The sequence below is a fragment of the Panicum virgatum genome, chromosome 2K (assembly GCF_016808335.1).
Source record: "Panicum virgatum strain AP13 chromosome 2K, P.virgatum_v5, whole genome shotgun sequence".
NCBI classification, from domain to species: domain Eukaryota; kingdom Viridiplantae; phylum Streptophyta; class Magnoliopsida; order Poales; family Poaceae; genus Panicum; species Panicum virgatum.
The window spans coordinates 32,946,324-32,966,404 of record NC_053137.1 but is presented as its reverse complement, the minus strand read 5'-3'; the positions used below and the strand labels follow the sequence as shown (position 1 = coordinate 32,966,404).

At 46.1% G+C, this 20,081-nt stretch overlaps 1 protein-coding gene across 1 annotated transcript; it reads left to right on the top strand.

Annotated features, from left to right (window-relative positions):
* The first annotated feature begins 13,365 nt into the window (after positions 1–13,365).
* On the top strand, positions 13,366–18,873 carry LOC120673576. Its single transcript, XM_039954484.1, has 5 exons — positions 13,366–13,600; positions 15,482–16,401; positions 16,489–16,701; positions 16,797–16,921; positions 18,012–18,873. Exons 3-5 carry the CDS (start codon positions 16,697–16,699, stop codon positions 18,455–18,457), a joined length of 576 nt encoding a protein of 191 aa, XP_039810418.1. The 5' UTR covers positions 13,366–13,600; positions 15,482–16,401; positions 16,489–16,696; the 3' UTR covers positions 18,458–18,873.
* The last annotated feature ends 1,208 nt before the right edge of the window (positions 18,874–20,081 follow it).

Sequence of the window (20,081 nt, the reverse complement as noted above, 5' to 3'; positions counted from 1 at the left end):
CACGCGTGCTCCAGCTACAGATCAATTTTATCGAGCACGGGCACAGGGCGCACGATGCGAGCGGATTCCCTGGTGGCGAAAAGCCTGGGCCAGTGGGCCCTGCTGCCTCATGCTGGGCAGGAGGTGGGTGCAAGTGCAAACTCGCATCGCGCCAATTGTGCCTTGCGAGGTAGTATTCGATCATTACATGGTGAAGGGTATTTTTCTCTCCCTCGTGTACTCGTTTCTTCTTGTCCTCGTGATCAGAGACCAACTGCTTTAAAAAAAATGATCAGAGACCAACTTCCGCGTGGGCTTAGATCATTCCCAGTGAAAATTTTATAAAAAAATTTATGCATATTAAATAAAAAATTATGTCACTATTTTAAATGATGTGTCAATCAAGCAGCAGTATTTGTCTCACACACCAAATCTACACCAGCCACCAGCTGGTAGTATTTTTCTCACAGCAAATCAGCATCAGCCACAACCAGCCGAACAAAGTGGAAATGAGTTTCATCTAGATGAAACCATATATGCACGGTTACCAACGCTTAATGAGTCTTAGAATTAAAGATGACGAGAGCCTATAAAATAGCAAACATAAAATAATGCATTATAAAGGCGAGTTTAATTCATAGTTTCATTTGTGTATTGGTGATGTGACACTCTTAAAAATAGCAAAATGAAATTACCCATTAAAATTAGACTTAGCAGCAGCACTGGTGTTGTTTTACACAACTAATCGCTCTCAAAAAGCCACCTGGTTACTTCTTGTTCGGGTCTGAAAAGAACCGCCGACGAGTAACAGTACTTCAGTGAACAACACTGAGGGCATTAACTACCTTCTCGTAGGTCTTGTTTAGTTCGCGAAATTTTTTGGGTTTTGATATTGTAGCACTTTCATTGTTATTTAGCAATTAATATCTAATTATGGACTAATTAGACTTAAAAGTTCGTCTCGTGCGACTCAGTTGGACTGCGTAATTAATTATTTTTTTCAATTATATTTAGTGTTCTATGCATGTGTCAAAAGATTCGATGTGACGGGTACTGTAGAATTTTTTTTGAAAACTAAACAAAACCTTAGCAAAAAAAAATTCCAAAAGTTTCCGTCGTCTTACACGGAACCACGGGCTCGCCTAGTCTCCAAGCGCCCGCGACTTTTTTTTCACGACCGTGCCTGAGCACGTATTTCATTAAGAGGAAGAGAAGTGTTCAGTACAAAACGAGCTAAGGAGTAGAGATCCAAAGCTCGGCCAATATAAGAAAAAATATTACAAAATTAACAGACTGCGACCAAAAGGGGGAGCAAAAGCTACAGGGAAAGCACCAATCTGCTTGAAACCTACCAATAGCCAAACATCAGCTTCGTCCTTAACGCGTAAGAGAAGTTCAGCGACCGTCAGTTGCTTGCTGTCGAAAATTCTAGCATTACGTTCTTTCCAGATCATCCACGAGGTGAGAATGACTAAGGAGTCAAAACACTTTCGATCAGCCTTTTGCATCCTCTTGCGTGAACGTGACCACCAATCGGCGAGAGATTCATCCAGGTTGCCAGGGGTGAGGAAGTGCCACCTTAAACGAAGCAAAATGTTAAACCAGAGCTCCCTAGCAAAGGAGCAACCGAGTAGCAGGTGATCAATAGATTCCGATTCTTGATCAGAAAGGGCACAAGAGTCGTCGTCCTGAAGGTTGTGACGCTTCCTTCTCTCAGCCGTCCAACATCGATCATGTAGAGCCAACCATAAAAAGAACTTGCATTTGCCCGGGGCTCTTGATTTGTGCAGAATGTTGGCTCCTGGAATTTCATGCTGACCAATGAAGAAAGCCCTATAAGCAGAAGCCGTGGAGAAGCAGTGATCACTGGTCCATTTCCACAAGAAGACATCCTGTACCCCTTGCTGCAACGTTATGGGCCTCATGGCATCCCAAATCAGCAAAAAAAATCTAGAATCACCAGCAATGTGAGAGCCCCACTAATGTCTCTGACCCAAGCATTGTTGGAAAGACCTTGCGCGACCGAGCGGCATTTGATGATTCTGCCTCTGACTGCCTGGTATAAACATGGAGCTAGCTCCTCAATGCACCTACCATTGATCCAGCGGTCTGACCAGAAAAGAGTGTTATGCCCGTCACCAACTTGGACAGAAACGGAAACATGGAACATTGCGACGACCAACGGCTCAGCAACATCCGGCAAATCAGCCCACGGCCTGGAAGGATCAGTTCTCTTGAACCACAACCAACGCATGCATAGAGCGTACCCAAAGAGCTGCAGATCCAAGAAACCGAGACCGCCAAGATCAGGAGGTCGACAAACTTTCAGCCAAGCCAACAAACAGTTACCACCCTTTGCCGACTCAGATCCTGTCCAGAGAAACGCTCTGCGACGTTTATCAATACATTTGATCACCCAAGGAGAGAGGGCGATCGCCATAGCAGTATGGACCGGGATAGCAGAGAGTTTAGCTTTTACAAGCACCGCGCGACCAGCTTTACTTAGCATGTTGGCCTTCCAAGTAGGTAAACAGTCATTGACTTTGTCGACCAGAGGTTGTAGTTCACATTTCTTCAATTTCCTAGCAGCTAAAGGTATGCCCAAGTATGTGATTGGCAGAGGGCTGAGCTTGGAAGGGAAGTGCTGCATAAGGTTCACCGTATCTTCCAGGTAGCACTGAATTGGACAAATCAGGCATTTCTGAGTGTTGGTCTTTAACCCAGAATCAGCGGCAAAAAGCTCGAGAATCCCCCTAGCTAGGACCAGATCTTGTTCATGTGGAGTGACGAAAAGTATCACATCATCGGCGTACAAGAATAGCCTCTCCTTGATTAACGGATCAAGACACTGAAACAGCCCTCTAGCATCTGCCAATCTGAAAAGAGCGTTGAGAGCTTCCATGGCAATCACAAAAAGTAGAGGCGACAACAGGTCACCTTGTCTAAGACCATGAGCATGACAGATGCATCGACCGGGAGAGCCATTGCAAATAATCTTTGTACTAGCTGAAGATAGAATCAAAGAAATCCAATTCAGCCATCTTCTAGAGAAACCCATCTGTGCCAAGATGTCAAGAAGGAAACTCCAGCTAACCGAATCAAACGCCTTCGAAATATCAATCTTTAGCAAGGCACTTGGAAGTTTCTTCTTGTGCACCAGTTTAGCTGTGAGCTGCGCAGCTTTAAAATTATCATGAAGCACGCGACCACGAATGAACGCACTCTGATTGGTCTTGACCAAATCATTCATATGAGGTGCAAGCCGTCGAGCGAGAACTTTGGTGAATAACTTAATGAAACTGTGGATGAGGCTTATTGGTCTGAAATCACTCACCATGCAAGCATCAGGTTTCTTACGTAGGAGAAAAATGTAGGCCTGGTTGACAAGATACAAGCTTCTGCCGTCAAGAGCCCAGAGTGCCTGAAAGGCATTCATGATGTCCCTCTTAATCACAGGCCAAGCGGCACGAAATAAAGCACCCGTAAACCCATCTGGGCCTGGAGCCTTGTCGGTTGGGATATCAAGGATAGTTTTCCACACCTCCTCTTCGCTGAAGCAGTGATCTAGGCTGTGATCCCCAATAGAAGGCAGATTGAGCAGCGACAGATCGACTTTGTCAACCCTGTGTCCAGGGGTACCGAGAATGTCATCAAAATGCTGAAAAAAAGCTTCAGCTTTATCCTCATCTTGCGATAGCTCCACATCCTGCACTCTTATTTTTCCAATGTAACTTTTGCAGCTACGGTGACAAGCTTGCAAATGGAAAAATTTGGTATTAGCATCCCCTTCCGCCAGATATGTGATACGTGACCGTTGCCTGTAAATCATGCGTTGCAGCGAGGCTAGCCCAAGCGAACACAGCTTAGCTTTACGCCTGAGAGCGAGTTCATGTGTTGCTAGCTCCCTCCTGTCTTGGGCACAGTCAAAACGAAGCACAATCTCCTTGGCGATGGCGAGCTGCAAGCGAACCGACCCGACATGTTTGGCGCTCCAACTGGTAAGTGCCTTTGCCGTCGCCCTTAATTTAAAATCTAAAGTGCGGAAAGCATCAGCTTGCGACCAGGGGAGAGGTGTGCTCCAGGCTTGAGCAACCGTCTCAAGAAAACCCCCACATTTGGGCCAGAAATTTTCGAACCGAAAGCACTTGAAATGGGGTAAGGCGCAGTCCGTTCTAAGCAACAGAGGTGCATGATCAGAGCATTCCGAGGCTAGAGCAGATAAGTTGTGATCTGGGAAAAGCAGCGACCAATCGTCAGAGGCAAACACCCGATCAATACGTTCTAGCGTGGGAGAATCCCGCTCGCTAGACCACGTGTACAGACGACCATTTAGATGTAGCTCTAGCAGCTCTGCTTCATCAAGAAAGTGCCTGAAGCGACCCATCATCCTTCGGTTCAAAAGGTTATTGTTCTTGTCTTCGGCTTTGTAAATCAAATTAAAATCGCCGCAAATTAACCATCTTCCCGAGCAGGCATTCCTGATCGACCTTAGCTCCTCTAGGAAGAGTATTTTGTCACTCTCACCTTGGGGCCCATAAACGCTGGTGAGCCACCAATCCTCACCAGAAGCAACGTGTGTCACCTTGGCCGTGAGAGAGAAATCTCTCCGACTTGGACACGAAGCCGACCATACATCCCTTTTCCAAGCAAGTAAATTCCACCACACGTATTGCAGGCGGGCAAAAAGAAATAGTCGAAACACGACCCCAGTAGGTCAAGAATCAACCTGTCATCACAATCATCCAGCTTTGTCTCTTGTAAAGAAATCAGAGACACGTGTTCTTGAGAGACGAGTTCCCTGACCACATTGCGCCGGGCCCTAGTATTGAGGCCGCGCACATTCCAAACTACCATGTTTTCTGCAATCATAAGGAAACAAATTTGCGACAGTTGAGCGACATAACAGTGGCTCAACCGCTGGAAAGAGGTAGCATCTGGAGGGCAGCTTTCCGAGGTCACACCGAGGCGCTTCATCATCACATTTTGAGCTTGCACCGCCGGCTTGGTGGCTCGGTGACGCGACTTCCTAGCAAGTCTCTCGCTGCGCCTCAGCGGTGTGGGGAGCTCGGGTGGTGCACGTGCCCGTCGTCTAGGTGGAGGCGAAGCCATGACAGCTTGCGAAGGGGCCCGGCGCACATATGTTACAAAATCAGCGACCTTTTCCTTGACCGGAGTGCTTACTTCTTCAAAGAAGTGAATCGGAAGAGGATCCAAGGATCCTCGCGACAAAGTGACATTTCTCTGTGAGGCGGGAGAGCACAGCGGAGTTGGAGGAACCTCTGAAAACTGAAATCGTACCAATTGAAGTGCCGGCCCTGACGGCCCAACAGCATTAGAGTCTGCATCTTCAGTTTGTGAAGGGCCGGCAACCTTGAGCTGAGAAGATGGGTCCGCACGATCAGTTTGCTCCCCTTCATTGTGAAAAGGCCCAAGCGGGACTGAACTAGCAGCCCAATCGGCCTCCGCGGGCTCAGGCCCACAGACAATCAGCAGCGGATCGTCTTCTGTCGACGACCCAAGCACTGCGACAGGCGCCGGATCTGCTTCAGAGCGGGGGGCATCGTGTGGAATCTCCGACGACCCTCTAGAATAAATAGGCGAGCACCCGTCAGCAGAAGCCGCCGGTACGGGTGGAGGTGAAGTTGCCGAATTCATCGCTTCGAAGATCATCGGGTCGGGGGATGCAGGGACCATAGCCGGCGGATTAGATCGGTGAGGCAATAGCAGGCCACCCTCATCCAGGACGCCAGAAGAACGACCTCCAAGTACAATGCTCATTTCATCGATCATAGGGTCGAAAGAGCGGGAACTTTGTTCCGGCACCTGATGCTCGGAGTGAGCAGCCACTGGGTCACACCAGGATGAAGGCAAGCCCTGAGAAACCGGCGAGCAGGCTGCGCGGATGCGGCCGAAGCGCAGAGGAGCAGGGAGCGACCAGCCCAACGCCGCCCCACAGGGGCACAACGGACCTCGTTTGCCCGACCGCCATCGGAAGGGCCGGAGCACGGTCTTCCAGCGGACCTTGAGGAGGCCGCCGCCGTAGAAGCAGGGGCCGCCGAGTGTGCCAGGCGACGGGCCTGAAGCGCAGTCGCGGCGTCGCGACAGGTAGCAACACAAAGGGCAGGCCGCTCACGACCACGCGGAGGGGGCGACCGGGCGGCGGCGCCTGCAGGTTCGGGAGGAGTGCCCGAAGCCTTTACATCTGAAGCAGCGCGTCGGGAAAGGGCACCGGGCCGCCACATGATCGAGCGCCAGGCAGTTGAAGCACTTGCCAATCAGGTCCGCCGGAATAGGGCGCCGTGTCGATGCAGGGCGGCGCAGGAGATGCTCAGATCTGAGGCGGCGCTTGCTGACGACCAGGCGGAATCCATCCGCGTCGACCAAAGGAAAGACCTTCGAGCGGGGCTGGATAGGCGCCGGGGGCTTAGCGACCGGGAGGTGGGAAGGAGCCGGAGGGGGTGTGCCGCCTCCCCTTGACCCACGCGACACGTGTGGCGGAGCACGGCGGGCGTCCACCATGAAGCCCCCACCGCAGCGACGAGCGGAGCGGGGTGGAGAGCCGCAGGACACGAACGCCACCTCCTTGCCCTTGGAGGACGGGGGCGGGCGCGGAGTGGACCAGAGCAGTTGCTCTTCTTCTTCTTCCTCGAAGTCGGCTGGGACATCGAGGCCGAGACCTTCGGGGGAGCCGCCATAGGGGCGAGAGGGTCCAGATCCGGGGGAAGGGGTGAACGGGGGGCGTCAAGGTTCAAGGATCTGGAGCCGGAGGGCTGGGAGGGGCGGTGGCCGGCGGCGCGGGGTGGTCGGGGGGGGGGACGGAGGGGGGTCACTCATTTTCCTAAGTACTATCCGCGGCGCCCGCGACTCCTCAGACGCGCTGCGCATTCACCGCTGCAGCCGTTCTCCATCGCGTCAAATACTCCCTCCGTCTCCTCCCGTTACGTCTCCATCCCCCGCCCTCCACCAGTCAGTTGCGCATTGCCTCCGTGAGCGCTCTTCAGCATCGTGCCTCGCCAACTCTCGTCGGCTGCAATGGAGCGCCACAACGAGGCCGTCGATCAGGGTCTCGTGCGTGGCATAAACTGGGCGCCAGACTCCTGTGATGAATCTGACGATTCTTCCGCGAGCGAGGTGCGTTTTGTTATGGATTCTTTGGCTGGAGAAACTGAAGTGCCTGACTCTCAAGAAATCTTTGCCGATGATGATCGAAGTATCGTTGATGCCCTACTATGTATGGCCTCTACTGATGTTAGCACATTCAAACTGGACAAGGAGCTTCATGCAGCCGCCTCCTTGCTTCTGCCTGTTTTTCTTCCTTGCATGTATGGCTCCTAAGATGAGGCCGTGTACGATGCCGCGATAACACTTTTCTGGATTAGCAGCGGGAGATCTAATCGGAGGTGGAGAAAGAAGAGGGGGATGAGGTGGAGAGATCACTGGAGTTGCCTGGACGTTTACATCCTCCTTGCCGACTTATATATAGGCCATGAAAAATTGAAAACGAAACTGACGAGTGGCGCCAATGGAATTTCGATGTGCAGGTGGCTGAGTTTTTAAATTTGGCTGCCAAATTTTCGTTGACAGACATCTGCAGGACTCCAGGCGCGGGAAAGAATTCGGGAGAGAGGGAGGGCGCGATTATGACTGGCCGCGCCAGGCCTTTGCGCGAGCGCGCGATCCCGCAGCAGGAAACGGAGATTTAGCGGCGTTAAGTGGTGATCGTGGATGTAAATGATACGGATATTTTCCGACCGTATTCGAATTCGATTCGGTCTGGAAGAGTTTTTATCTGTCCGTATCCGATTTTGAGTATCCACTATCTGTAATTATTTTTATGATGTCGATATCCATTACAATTTTATCCCACATAAACTAACATTATCCGTATCCGACTCCGTATTTGAACACAAATATAAAAATAAATATGATATCAGTGATATCCATCCATATCCAATCTATTTTCATCGCTAGTGGTGATTTAGTCGGGGAAACAAAGCGACCCACACGCATTAAACCTAAATGTGGTGATTTAAGGAAAAGCCTGTGGGCCATCGGTGCTCCTTGGTCTCTGGGCTGAAGGTTTAAACGACGGAGACTTTTGGACGGAGGGAGTAGTAGGATATTATTTTCATCCCTAGTGGTGATTTAGTCGGGGAAACAAAGCGACCCTCACGCATTAAACCTAAATGTGGTGATTTAAGGAAAAGCCTGTGGGCATCGGTGCTCCTTGGTCTCTGGGCTGAAGGTTTAAACGACGGAGACTTTTGGACGGAGGGAGTAGTAGGATACTAGAGCATCTCCAGCAGTTCTTCAATAATTTTTTTTTCTAATAACTAGTATTGAAAGATGTCTTAATAGCAATTTTAAAATTATTAGAGGAGTTGTTTTTGCAGTCTCCTAATAATCTTGTCCCAATACAACTAACATATTAGGAGAGCATGAACCCTCCCTTTATTTGAGGGAGTTGGGGTGAAATATTAGGACAACCCAATAGTTATTAGGAAAAGGGAGATGTATTGAGAAACTGCTAGAGCACATTCTTTTTCTAATAGTAGGAGTTTATTGGAGAATGAGAGAATGCTGGAGATGCTCTTAGCTGCTCCATTCATTCTAAATTATTAGTCCTTTTAAATTTTATTATATCTACATAATTTTTTACCATGCATCTAGGTGCTTAGTAAAGACTGTGTATCCACAAATACCGAAACGACTAAGAGCATCTACAGGAGGCTATCTATTTTAACAGCTGGATAGCTAAAAGGAAGAAAAAGAAAAGAGAGAAAACGTATTCCAACAAGCTCGTCATCCACCTCCCTTCGGTATCGGTCTCAGCGACTCAGTAGCGTCGCTCGTAAAAAATCGTGAGGCCTCCACCTCGCCATCCTGCCCTCGTGCCCATGATTTCCTCACCATCCGCCTCGCTAACAGCTTGCGGCCGTGCTTCTCCTCCATGTACTTGCCGATGGCCATGTCAGATCAAATTCCCAAACACAAAAAGAAACAAAAAAGAAATCGAATGCAGGAGACGCTTGCTCACCTCGGCGTGCGGAGGGTGGGCGTCCGGCTTCCTCGGCGCAACGAGCTTCTTCTCCTTGGGCGCCTTCTTCTCCTCGGGCGCCTTCTACTTAACCGCCTTCTTGGCCTTGGCGGGCTTGGCCTCCAGCTCCTTGGCGGCCGACGCTTCGAACTTGACCTCGGTCTCAGGGACCTCAGTCGACATCACTCCAATCCTCTCTCCTGAACTACGCTCAAGCGGGAGTGTCGCAGAGCTGTGCGGGTAGCGCTGGACGACGGAGCGAGCGACGGGCAACAGACAGCGGGGGCGGGAAAGAAGATAGTCTAAATGGCTAGTTTCTTGGATAGTACAGACTTGACTAAATGGATAGCTAAATAACAATATATTAGATAATAGTATTTGACTAATTTTTTGAAGATACTCTAATAATTGTTTGGAATATTGGTGGTCAACACTCAAGTTTGCATGATTATCCATAATTATTTTCTTCCTCGAACGTGTAGATGGGAGGAAACATCGATGCGATTGTTTTTCTTTGCATGTTTAGATGTATCAAGACAATTTTGAAAAGTAGGGAATTAAGTTATTTCTTTCCTCAATGTACTAAAATAAAATTACATAATTACCAAAATTAGTGGCAATTAGGGGGGAGGATTGTGGGGTTGTCTATGAAGGTTTGAGTGAAAAAGGTTTAGCTGTCTTGATGGGAAAATGTTTTGAAAACTCATGCTTTCGTACTTCTAGTTCTCATAATTCGATTGTGTATGAAGAGAAAGCCGGATCAAATCTACATGATTTCTTTTTTATTATTTTAGTTTTTTGTTATGTAGATATAGATAATGTATTATAAAAGTTTCAAGCTGTTATAAAAAACTATGGTGATTTTGCTAAAAGTGTTATATTTTGAGAATGAGAAAACTTCAAAGTATTTTTTATATAAGAGGAACTCCTAAATCTATTTAATTAGGTAAAAATAGGAAAAAACAGCAAAAAAAAACTTCATCCAACGGACTCTCTAGCTGGTTTGATTAGCTATCCGACTCGCCATATTCGGTCTCCAGCTAGCCATATTTCTCGAGCTACTCTGCTAGCCATCCTTGGTCCCGCATCCGCCCTACCGCCATGTTGTCACCCCCTCGCGCTCCCACGCCGTCATCATGGCCCCGCACCCGTCGCTGCCATCTTCGTCATCCATGGCAAAGGGCGGCACGGGCGGCGCGGTTTAAGTGCACCGAGGCCGGAGCGAGGAGGATCCAGAGACAGTCCGCGAGCAAGCCGACAAGGTCGATGGAGAGCTATAGGCAGAGGAGGCACTTGACAAGGTCCTCGGCGAGCAGCACGTCCACAACCTCCTTATGGCGTAGTAGCCTATGCGGAGCACGAACTCGAGCCCGAGGGTGCGGACATGGGGTCGGGTCCTTAGAGCAGCGTGACGAGTCGTGAGAGCTAGCCATGCGCATGGAGCTCATGCACAAGGGCTGCAGATAGCTGCCACAAGCCCTGTTGAGCACACGCGGCGGCGCAGGCGAGTCGGATGCAGACGCCACTAGCACGCCGATGGACAGGCGGAGGAATGAGATGGGACGGCCGGCGGCAAAGGGAGATGAGACAGCCGGAGGTGGAGGGAGATGGGCGGCCCATGGATGGGTGGAGGAGGGAGATGGGACGGCCGATGGCGGATGGTGGGAGGAGGGAGAGGCACACACTTTTCAGCGAGTCAGCAGAAGGAGCATATAGAAAAAAAATATGAAGAGTGAGATTTGACTAGTCTATTGGAGTGTAGTGAAATATAGCCATGGAATTCTAGCTATACTGATATCTAATGGGAATACAAAACGATTTAGCTAGGCTTTCGGAGATGGTCTAAGACTAGAATATTGAAATTTTACTGCTGCGTCATGGTCTATGATTGAACCTGTTTTTGACAAGACATTGTAAAGGACAACCCCACCATGCCGAGTGCTGTAAAGGACAAACTAAGTTATACATGATCCAATGAGTATTAAATTTTTACCACAATTGGACCATAGAAACTCCAGCTATGAGCATAGATCTAAAGATACAACAAAAATTTTGTACTAAAGAATACCATATTATACGTTCACTATAGATCTATTCAGGTGGGGTCTAAAAAATTAAAATTTTCATTTTATGATTTTCTGTAATGTTTCAAAGATTCAACGGAAAAAGATAAAACTGAGACACTGTAGCAAAATCACCGTTCAAAACTACTTGAAGGGTCATTTAATTTTGAAAAGTTTAGAAAGTAGAATATCCGATTTTATAATTTGAAAGTGAAGTTGTCCACCATAAATATTTAGCAAGTAGGTTTTTTCTGTGCCACAATAGTGCTGGTTGCCCTTTTATTGTCATATACCGAGTAGACCTTTTGCCATAGCGCCTTGTTTAGATCCAAAATTTCAAATTTCAAATGAATGTTGCGACACCTGCATGAAGAATTATATCTAGACAAAAAAACTAATTGCATAATTTGTTTATAAATTGCGAGACGAATCTAATAAATCTAATTAGGCCAAACGCCACCATGCCGAGTGCTATAAAGGACAAACTAAGTTATATATGATCCAATGATTTGCCAATCATAAAAATCGCATCACAATTGTCGAATTTTTTCCTACAATTCAAGCATACAATAATTTGCCAATCATAAAAATCGCATCACAATTGAACTATAGAAACTACAGCTGTGAGTATAGATAAAAAACTACAACAAAAACTTTGTACTAAAGAATACCATATTATATGTTCACCGTAGATCTACTCATGTGGAGTCTAAAAAGTAGAATTTTCTATTTTATGATTTTTTGTGATTTACTGTAATGTTTCAAAGACTAGTAGAGATGTACGTGCCACATACACGTATTTAAGTTTCCTTCTATCAAACAACGATGTCATTTAATTTTCTTCCAAAAATAATACCCATCTTTCTTTTCTTTCTATAAATAGTAATGCCAATTATTATCCTTCTAAAATAAATAATGACGTGAACTATGGGTAAATATATATGCAAAGAAAAGTAAAGTGCATGCTAAAGGAAAATAATACACGGGTATAAGTGATGGGTATAGAAAATTGTCGATGTACAAAGTATTTTGATTTTGGTGAAAATATTAAAGAAATCAATCTCCCCATCCGTTTCGTCGAATCTTTTGGCTTGACAAGTGAGGTCTCCGTGAGGGGTATGGTGGACCTAATCTAGGTGAGAAAGGGTTTCAATTATTTCAACTTTTTATAGATAGAGATTCAACGGGAAAATATAAAACTGAGCCACTACAGCAAAATCAACGTCCAAAACCACCTGAAGGGTTATTTGATTTTGGAAAGTTTAGAAGGTAGAATATCCGATTTTATAGTTTGAGGATGAAGTAGTTCACCATAAATAGTTTGCAAGTTATAGGGCTCGTTTGGATCAAGAGGCTAAAAAATAACCCTAAAGAATCTTACTATTTAAGTGTATTTAATAAAGTCTATGTAGATAATTACTTTCATAGCACTTAGTCAATTTTGCAGACAAATGTAACTAACGAGATATAGTAATTCATGATTAGTGAATTATTACTGTAGCATCAATGTAACAAATTATGAATTAATTAAGTCATTAGATTTATTTCGCAAAATAGTCTAGAGATTATGGAATAGAATTTACCACTAATCTACGTTTAATACTCTTAAATATCAAAATTTTCAAGGGCTATTTTTTAGTCCTCCGAATTCAAATACTTTTCGGAGTACTAAACAAGATCTATTTGCAACACTTTTTGTTCGGATGGATTGTAAATCGCAAGATGAATTTAATGAGTCTAATTAATCTATGATTAATTTATCATTAGTAAATGGTTACGGTAGCATCGCTATTGCAAATCACGAATTAAGTTGTCTCATTAGATTTGTCTTGCGATTTACAATCCTCCGTGCAAAAAATTTTATAAGTAAATCTTATTTAATACTTTATGCATGTGTCCAAACATTTTGCATGATATTTTTGAATGTAAATTTTATGGATCTAAAGATGAGTGTATGTTTTTCTTGGTAGCCCAACAATGATCGCTGTCCTTCCAGTGTAATAGTGCTGGTTGTCCTTAGAGTGTCATGTACCAGCAGACTTTTTGCTATAGCGGAGTACTAGTGCTGGTTCTCTTTTCAGCGCGATTCCCAAGATGATGCCGTGGATGGGATAGCCCCGGGCCCTTGCCGGGCGGCGCGCGGAACACGACACGAGCGCGCGGCGGCTGCCACCGTTGTACCACCCCCCACACGCGCGTCGCGCAAAGCAAAAGGAAACCCTGCGAAATCCTCTCCGTATCGGCGTCCGTTCATATCGCCGTTCCGTTTCCGAACTCTGCGCGAGTGCGGCTGGCCCACGACTCGGCGACGAACCAACCGACCGACCTCAATCCCCAATAAATACACCGCACGGCCTTTCGGCCCCCGTCCCCCGTCCCCTGTTCCCTCCTACGGACTCTCGACAGGCAGTTGTCTTCCGCCGCCGCCGCCGCCGCCGCCGGGTGTTATCGGAGTTGGCGCTCGGCTGTCCTTGCTCTGCATTGCCGCGCCGGAGGACGACCTACGCCGGCCGTAAGCAAGGTACGCACGCGCCGCTTCTCTCGTCGGTCGTTGTTTAGTTCAGGTTCCTCGTTGCTCTGTAGACATGCATGAATGTTTGCCTCGAATCAATCTGCGGCGAGATTTGGTTCCTTGCATGTGCTGCTCCCGCTCTGTTTGTTCGTGTTAGCTATTGATCTGTTGGTTTGGATTAGCAGAACGGAGTTTGTGTGGGGGTGATTCAGTAGATCGGTTCGTCCCGCGTCTGCACTGTGCCGGTCGCCATAATCGGAGCCCGAAAGACGAGTCGATCTATTTGTTTGGGTCTTTGGTAAACGAGCAATTTGTGGATTGATTCCAATGCCCATCTCCATGGCTGTTTGGTAGTGATTAGTAGATCGATTTGCAATAAGTGAAGCAACCTGTGGAGGCAGATGTGCCTGCACTGTGCTTCCGTTGAATCTGCGTGGATTCCCTGTGCTGCTTTCTTCAGCTTTATCCATGGATGGCCCACGTTCTAGCAATGACAGATATGGTGTGGCACAGTGGCGAAGCCAGCCAGAAAATGACCTAGGGCGGACTTTTATGATAAAATTTTTGCACGACCAGAGCGAGACGCCGAGACTTGCTGTCCGGTTGCAGGCGCCCGGGCCGGTGGCGCACGGGATCTGCTGTCGCCACCGACGGGCGCCGAGATGGGGCTGCTGAACGGACGGGCGTGGAGTGGCGTCGCGCAACGGCATCGACACGCCAGCGTGAGCGCCTGAGCGGGACTGCAGGGGGGTAGATGGTGAACTGCCGAAATTGGCAGCGGCAGTGGCAAGATGCAATGCTGGGCTGGGGCGCTAGCTTGAGCCACTTAAGAGGCCGCAGCCCACTCGACCTCGCGTTCGGGGGGCGCCGCCGCACTGCCATAAGCCCCTGTCGGAGTTGAGAATGGGGATATTGTCAGCACCCACGAACCAAAGAAAGCATCTCCTACTATGGGCCGCCGCACCAGGAAGTCTAGTGTCTGTCTTGGCGCGAATGAGTTCGCTAGATGTGCCTACGCGCACGTATCAGGCCAAGCCCATGTAAACGCAAGAGAGTCGCTAGTTAAATACTGAGTGCGTGCGAGGAGGAATGGTATTGAACAACTTGTTTGAACTCTTACTCCTTTCTCAAGTAATCTATTCTGCGGAAGCCAATTTCCTGTTCTCTTATGTTCTTCCTATGTTTTTCAGATCCATCATTCTTCTCATTTTCTGCTACCTCTACTGTTAACAAATATATTCTGGACTTCACTTAGAGGGACCTAAGGCGGCCGCCCTGGCTCGCCCTAGTGGTGGCTCCGCCACTGGTGTGGCATTAGGATAGAGGAGTTTGAATGATATTTCTTTTGCGCCTTTGTTTTACAAATAGTTTGTTACTAGATTACACCACTAATTGTCCATTTGGATTGTTTATACTTAAGTCATCATGTATGTGCAATTAACAATATAATGATATATGTACTAATAGAAAAATTGATTACCAATTTTTTTTAATTTTAATATTGAAATATTGATATGATTGTAATAAATATGCATGGATGCCTATGAGGTTCATTAGGAACAATTTATCATTTTTCTTTTGATAATTTGAAGTAATTTTGACACTAGAGTAGACTTTAATTAATTTCCATTAGTTTGCATTTGAAATAAAGTACTCTTTTTTGTACAATATTGCACATGTTACAAGAACTTTCATTTTTCTTTTGATAATTTGAAGTAATTTTGACACTATAGTAGACTTTAATTAATTTCCATTAGTTTGCATTTGAAATAAAGTACACTTTTTTGTACAATATTGCACATGTTACAAGAACTGTTCCAAGTACTTTCTTTGTACAATATTGCACATGTTACAAGAACTGTTCCAACTATGTTTTGTTTTTCATTGTAGAAATTCCTATTTTTGGTTGTTTTGACTTCAATTGGCGGCATGAAACATCAAAGGCAACCTAGTGGTAATTTTGGTCCAAGATCACGCACATCTAGACTAAAGGGGAAAAATGGATCATTGAGAAAAACGAAAAAATCTAGGTTTGTGTCAAAGCCAATGATAAAGATCCTAGGAGAAGTGAAGAAGGCACGGGCTAATATGAGATCTATCTATCCCTCCATGGTGGTTAACAACAAACTACGTAAGAGCAATTCTAGTGAAAACGGTCAACGAGGTAATCAAGTCTTACCACAATCCGAGCAACATCTTGATGGTTGTAAAGTGGAACAACGGAATCACGTAGCAATGAAAGAAGATTTTTCTCCAATGGCAGTAAGTCCTAAATCTAGGCATGCAAGTTCTTCAGGAAAGCTGGTTAAACCTACCCTCGCGAGCTCAATGACTTCAAAGATGAATCAAAGATCCGTTCACCGTGCAAAAGGTGTCAAAATGTCCAGTTCACAACCAACGAACTTAAAGGCAATGCCAGGGTTGGTTCTCAAGTCAACAGGGCAATTTAGACCCACCACATGGATGCATATGGGGGATGGGATGAATGGTCGCAATGATATAAATATAACCAATGGTGGCAATCTTAGGAGTAGGAAAGAGTCATTACCGGAAGAAATCCCCAAGTCACATGATGATGGTTCTGAAGGTGAGAATCCAACTCATCAGACAATTAAGAGACGGAGAAAATATATAGGATCAAATGAAGATGAAGATGACAATGACAATGACAATGACAATCAGAGTCTGGAGGGTGTTGCCAATGATATTTTGAAGAATTGTCATACTAGAGTTACTAAGCCATTTGTTGCCAATTGTCCCAAGAAGCAATGCTATTATTGCTCCAAGCCCATCGATGAACCTGTCTGGAGGTATGATTTGATAGGTTCTTTATCCTTTCATTTCGTAGTATCTATTTACCTTTTCCCCTGTTACTAATTTTGTGATCATTCTAACAGTGGTCTTCTCAATATCGGCAATAAGGTTTACGTACCATTGTCTGGTCATTTGTCGACTAAATCATGTGAGAAGGTGCACAATTTGTCAAAATTGTTGTCGCGTATGGTTGAAGTGGCTAAACTACCTAGGTCAAAGGTTTGGCCTAAGAGATGGGAGACATGAAGACCTATAGATGACAACATTGGTTTATACTTCTTCCCCTATAAGATGAGGTGCCTTGCTTTAACCTTTGCATTTGCATTCCCTTACAACACATCTACCTTCCTTTCCTCAAGTGAGATGTTTATTTCATTGTTCGTATCTCTAGGCCTGACAAGTCCCATGACAAGCTACTTAAGGAAATAATGGAGAATGATTTAGCCTTACGGGCCATTATCGATGATGCTGAGATGCTGCTGTTCCATTCTAATTTGCTTCCTAAACGATATCAGAGTATGTAAATGTTTTTTCCCTATAGTAGTGATTATGATGTTCTAATTGGTATCAATAAATATAGGTTGGCATTAAATAATTACGAGTAAAATGCACCAGAGGTTTATCAACTTGTAACACTTAGGTCCATTAACTTTGAAATTGCATTTTTGGGTCTATAAATTTGTAATATGTGTCACTTGGGCCCATAAACTTTAAAAGTTTATTTTTAGATCCAAAAACTTGTAACTTTTGTCACCTAGGTCCATCCCTCAATCTAACCTTCATGCACTGATATCGCACTAATAACATGAATCAACACGATGCCCACACGTTACTGGAGTTATGCCAGAATAGTGAAATTTGAGCTCAGGTCTTGAACCAAGAGCATAAGGAGAGGAGATAGGAGAGATGAAAGACTTATTTTGAAGGTTATTGATATGTATTAGGATTCATATGGGAGCTTGCAGACTGTCATTGGTGAGAACTGAGCTTAGATCTTGATATGACCCCGTAATATGGGTGGAGAGGAGGGGTGATAGCTTGAAAAAGGTGGAGGATGTCACGGAGGAACTCAACAACATGCCTCTCTTGGTAGGAGATATATTATGTCCTCTGTGGCCCCCGGTGTTGCTGTGGTAGGAGATATATTATGTCCTCTGTGGCCCTCGGTGTTGCGGTGAAAAATCTCGTGCGATTGAAAGACATTCATGGATAGCGATATCGGCGCGATCGTTGTAGGCGCGTCTGCAGCCACACAACTGCTCATGGATGAAATTTATGGATCTACAAATGCACTTTTGTAGTTATGGACCTAAGTGGCACAAATTACAAGTTTATGAAGCAAAAATGCACTTTTAGAGTTTATGTACCTATGTTTCGAAGTTTATGGACTTAAGTGGCACAAATTACAAGTTGATTGACCTAAAATTGCACTTTTGGAGTTCGTGGATCTAAATTGGTGGATCTATGATGCATTTCTACTCAATAATTATTCTAAACATTTTTTAGCCATTTTTATTAGAATATGCCTTTGTATACATGCATTTTTTTTGTGGCTACACATGCATTTTTAATCCATTGCTAATGGGTTGTTCTCTTATATGTGTAGCGTTCCAAATGAAACACTACTTGTGGGGTGTATTCAAGCCCAAGGAAGTTGAAGGGAAACAGGTTGCTGCATTGCATCAACCTGACTGCTCCACTGGAGCTAGAGCATTTGCTGCTAATGATACAGCCACCGGGATTACTACTGATGCTGCTTGCATGCCCCAAGGAGCTTTTGGGGTTGCTACTGATGTTAGCATACCCACTGAAGATGCTACTAATGCTCCTACCGTACCTGCAGCAGATCATGGACAGATGGACTCATCAATCGGTGCACCCCCCGGCAGGATGATTGCCTTTGTGGTCAAGGAGACCCCAAGGCTCGAGCAGCTCATCCGGGAGATGCAACGGGAAGGTACCTTGGTCATGCATGGGGAGATGATGAGTACTGGCTCTGGGCCAGGCAATATAGCAACTGTGACGCAGAGCGGGCAGCCAACCAAGACATGAGTGGCTCACTGGAAGTACCCAATCGGATGGCGTCTTAGCCTCACTAGGAGCCAACAAAGTGGCGGTGGCTGTGACGAGCTCTTTATAAAGCAGCAGCAAAGTTTCTGAAAGTTTTTTGCGTGCAGCAAGGGGACTTGAATCTTTGCATGCTCCTCGTGCTATGTAGAGGATGCCAAGCTTGCTTGTTAGTATCGAACAAACCAAACGTGCCCTGTATTGCTTAGGCTAGCACAGTTTAGTGTAGTTGCTGCTGGTTTGGCCCGTTGCTCCTGTGGAGTGGTGGTATACTACCACTCGAGGCCGTGTTCATTACTACCACTCGGAGCCATGTTCATCCTGCACGGTTATGAAGTCCTATCTCTGTATCAAGTTCTGATTACTATAACTTCAGCTTAAGCTATTAATTGCTTTGCATATCTCATATTTGGATACAAAAGGGCCGCTAATTAGTTTACTATAAAATACTCTAACCACTATTAGTGCAAAGGGAATTTTTATGTGGAATTTTAGAAGCTGCTCAAACTGGTGCACACCTGCAAAACAATTAAAATATACTTGGCTTCAATTATACGCCAGAAAATTTAAATAATTGCCACCGTTACGAGTTGCCGTGGCCTAGTTGCCCCTTTTAGAATGACGTTACGAGTTGCCATGGTCTAGTTGCCCCTTTTAGAATGCAAATAACAAATTTGCCATTGGAGAGAGATTGAGGTCTAATTTTTGCCACTTTTGGACTCGTGGCAGTCCAAGTCACCTTGCCAGAGTGGATTTCTGTGGGAAATGACCGTGCTGCTCCTCCCTTGGACCCTCTTTACCCCCTTCGGCCGGGCCCACTCGTCAGCTCCATCCCCTCCTAGCTTCACTTCCTTTGTTCTCCCTCCTCCCGTGGCATGGCGGTAGGCTTCTCCGGCGAATCTCGGCTCTGCTGCCCATGCTCGAAACCGGCTCCGCCCCGCCATGACTTGGCCTATGCCTCCACCCAAAGCTGCTGTTGTCGCCATGTGCCACTGCCCAGATCTGCTGCTGCCACGGGCGCTGCCGCCACCTCGAGCTGCTGCTACAGTGATCGCCGCTGCCGCCGGCCAGAGCTGCTACCGCATGCGCCGCCGCCCGGAGCTGCGGTTCGGCCGAGGAGGAAGGAGGGGCGTCGGCCGAGGCGAGATGCACGAGCTCACTAGTGGAAATCGATATATCGGTGACAAATGATATTCGTCACTGTAGGGCCAAAATCCATCATAAAGAAAGTTTGGTGACGAATTTATGTCAAAATTTGATACATCGTGAAAGTCTCGTCAAGTTTGTTCTATAATGATGGAACGCGCAAAACATCACGAAACTGGTTTTTCTAGTGACGGAGGAACTTCCGTCACCGAACCATTTTTGCTTTGGTCACGGACCCTAAGATCACCGAACCGTTTGACGAAATTAAGCTATCCTCAAAAATACAATAGCGTAGTGGATAGACGAAAGCAAAAGGAAAGTAATCGTCGTCCCAATGCAAATTTACAAAATGGCAGTCAAGAACAGCTTGAGCTCGCGACGAATCCGGCAGTCCTCGCTGCAAAACACTTTGCATCCAAATTGCGGCCATGGTAGAACAACAACGGAATCGCACTTACCGCGT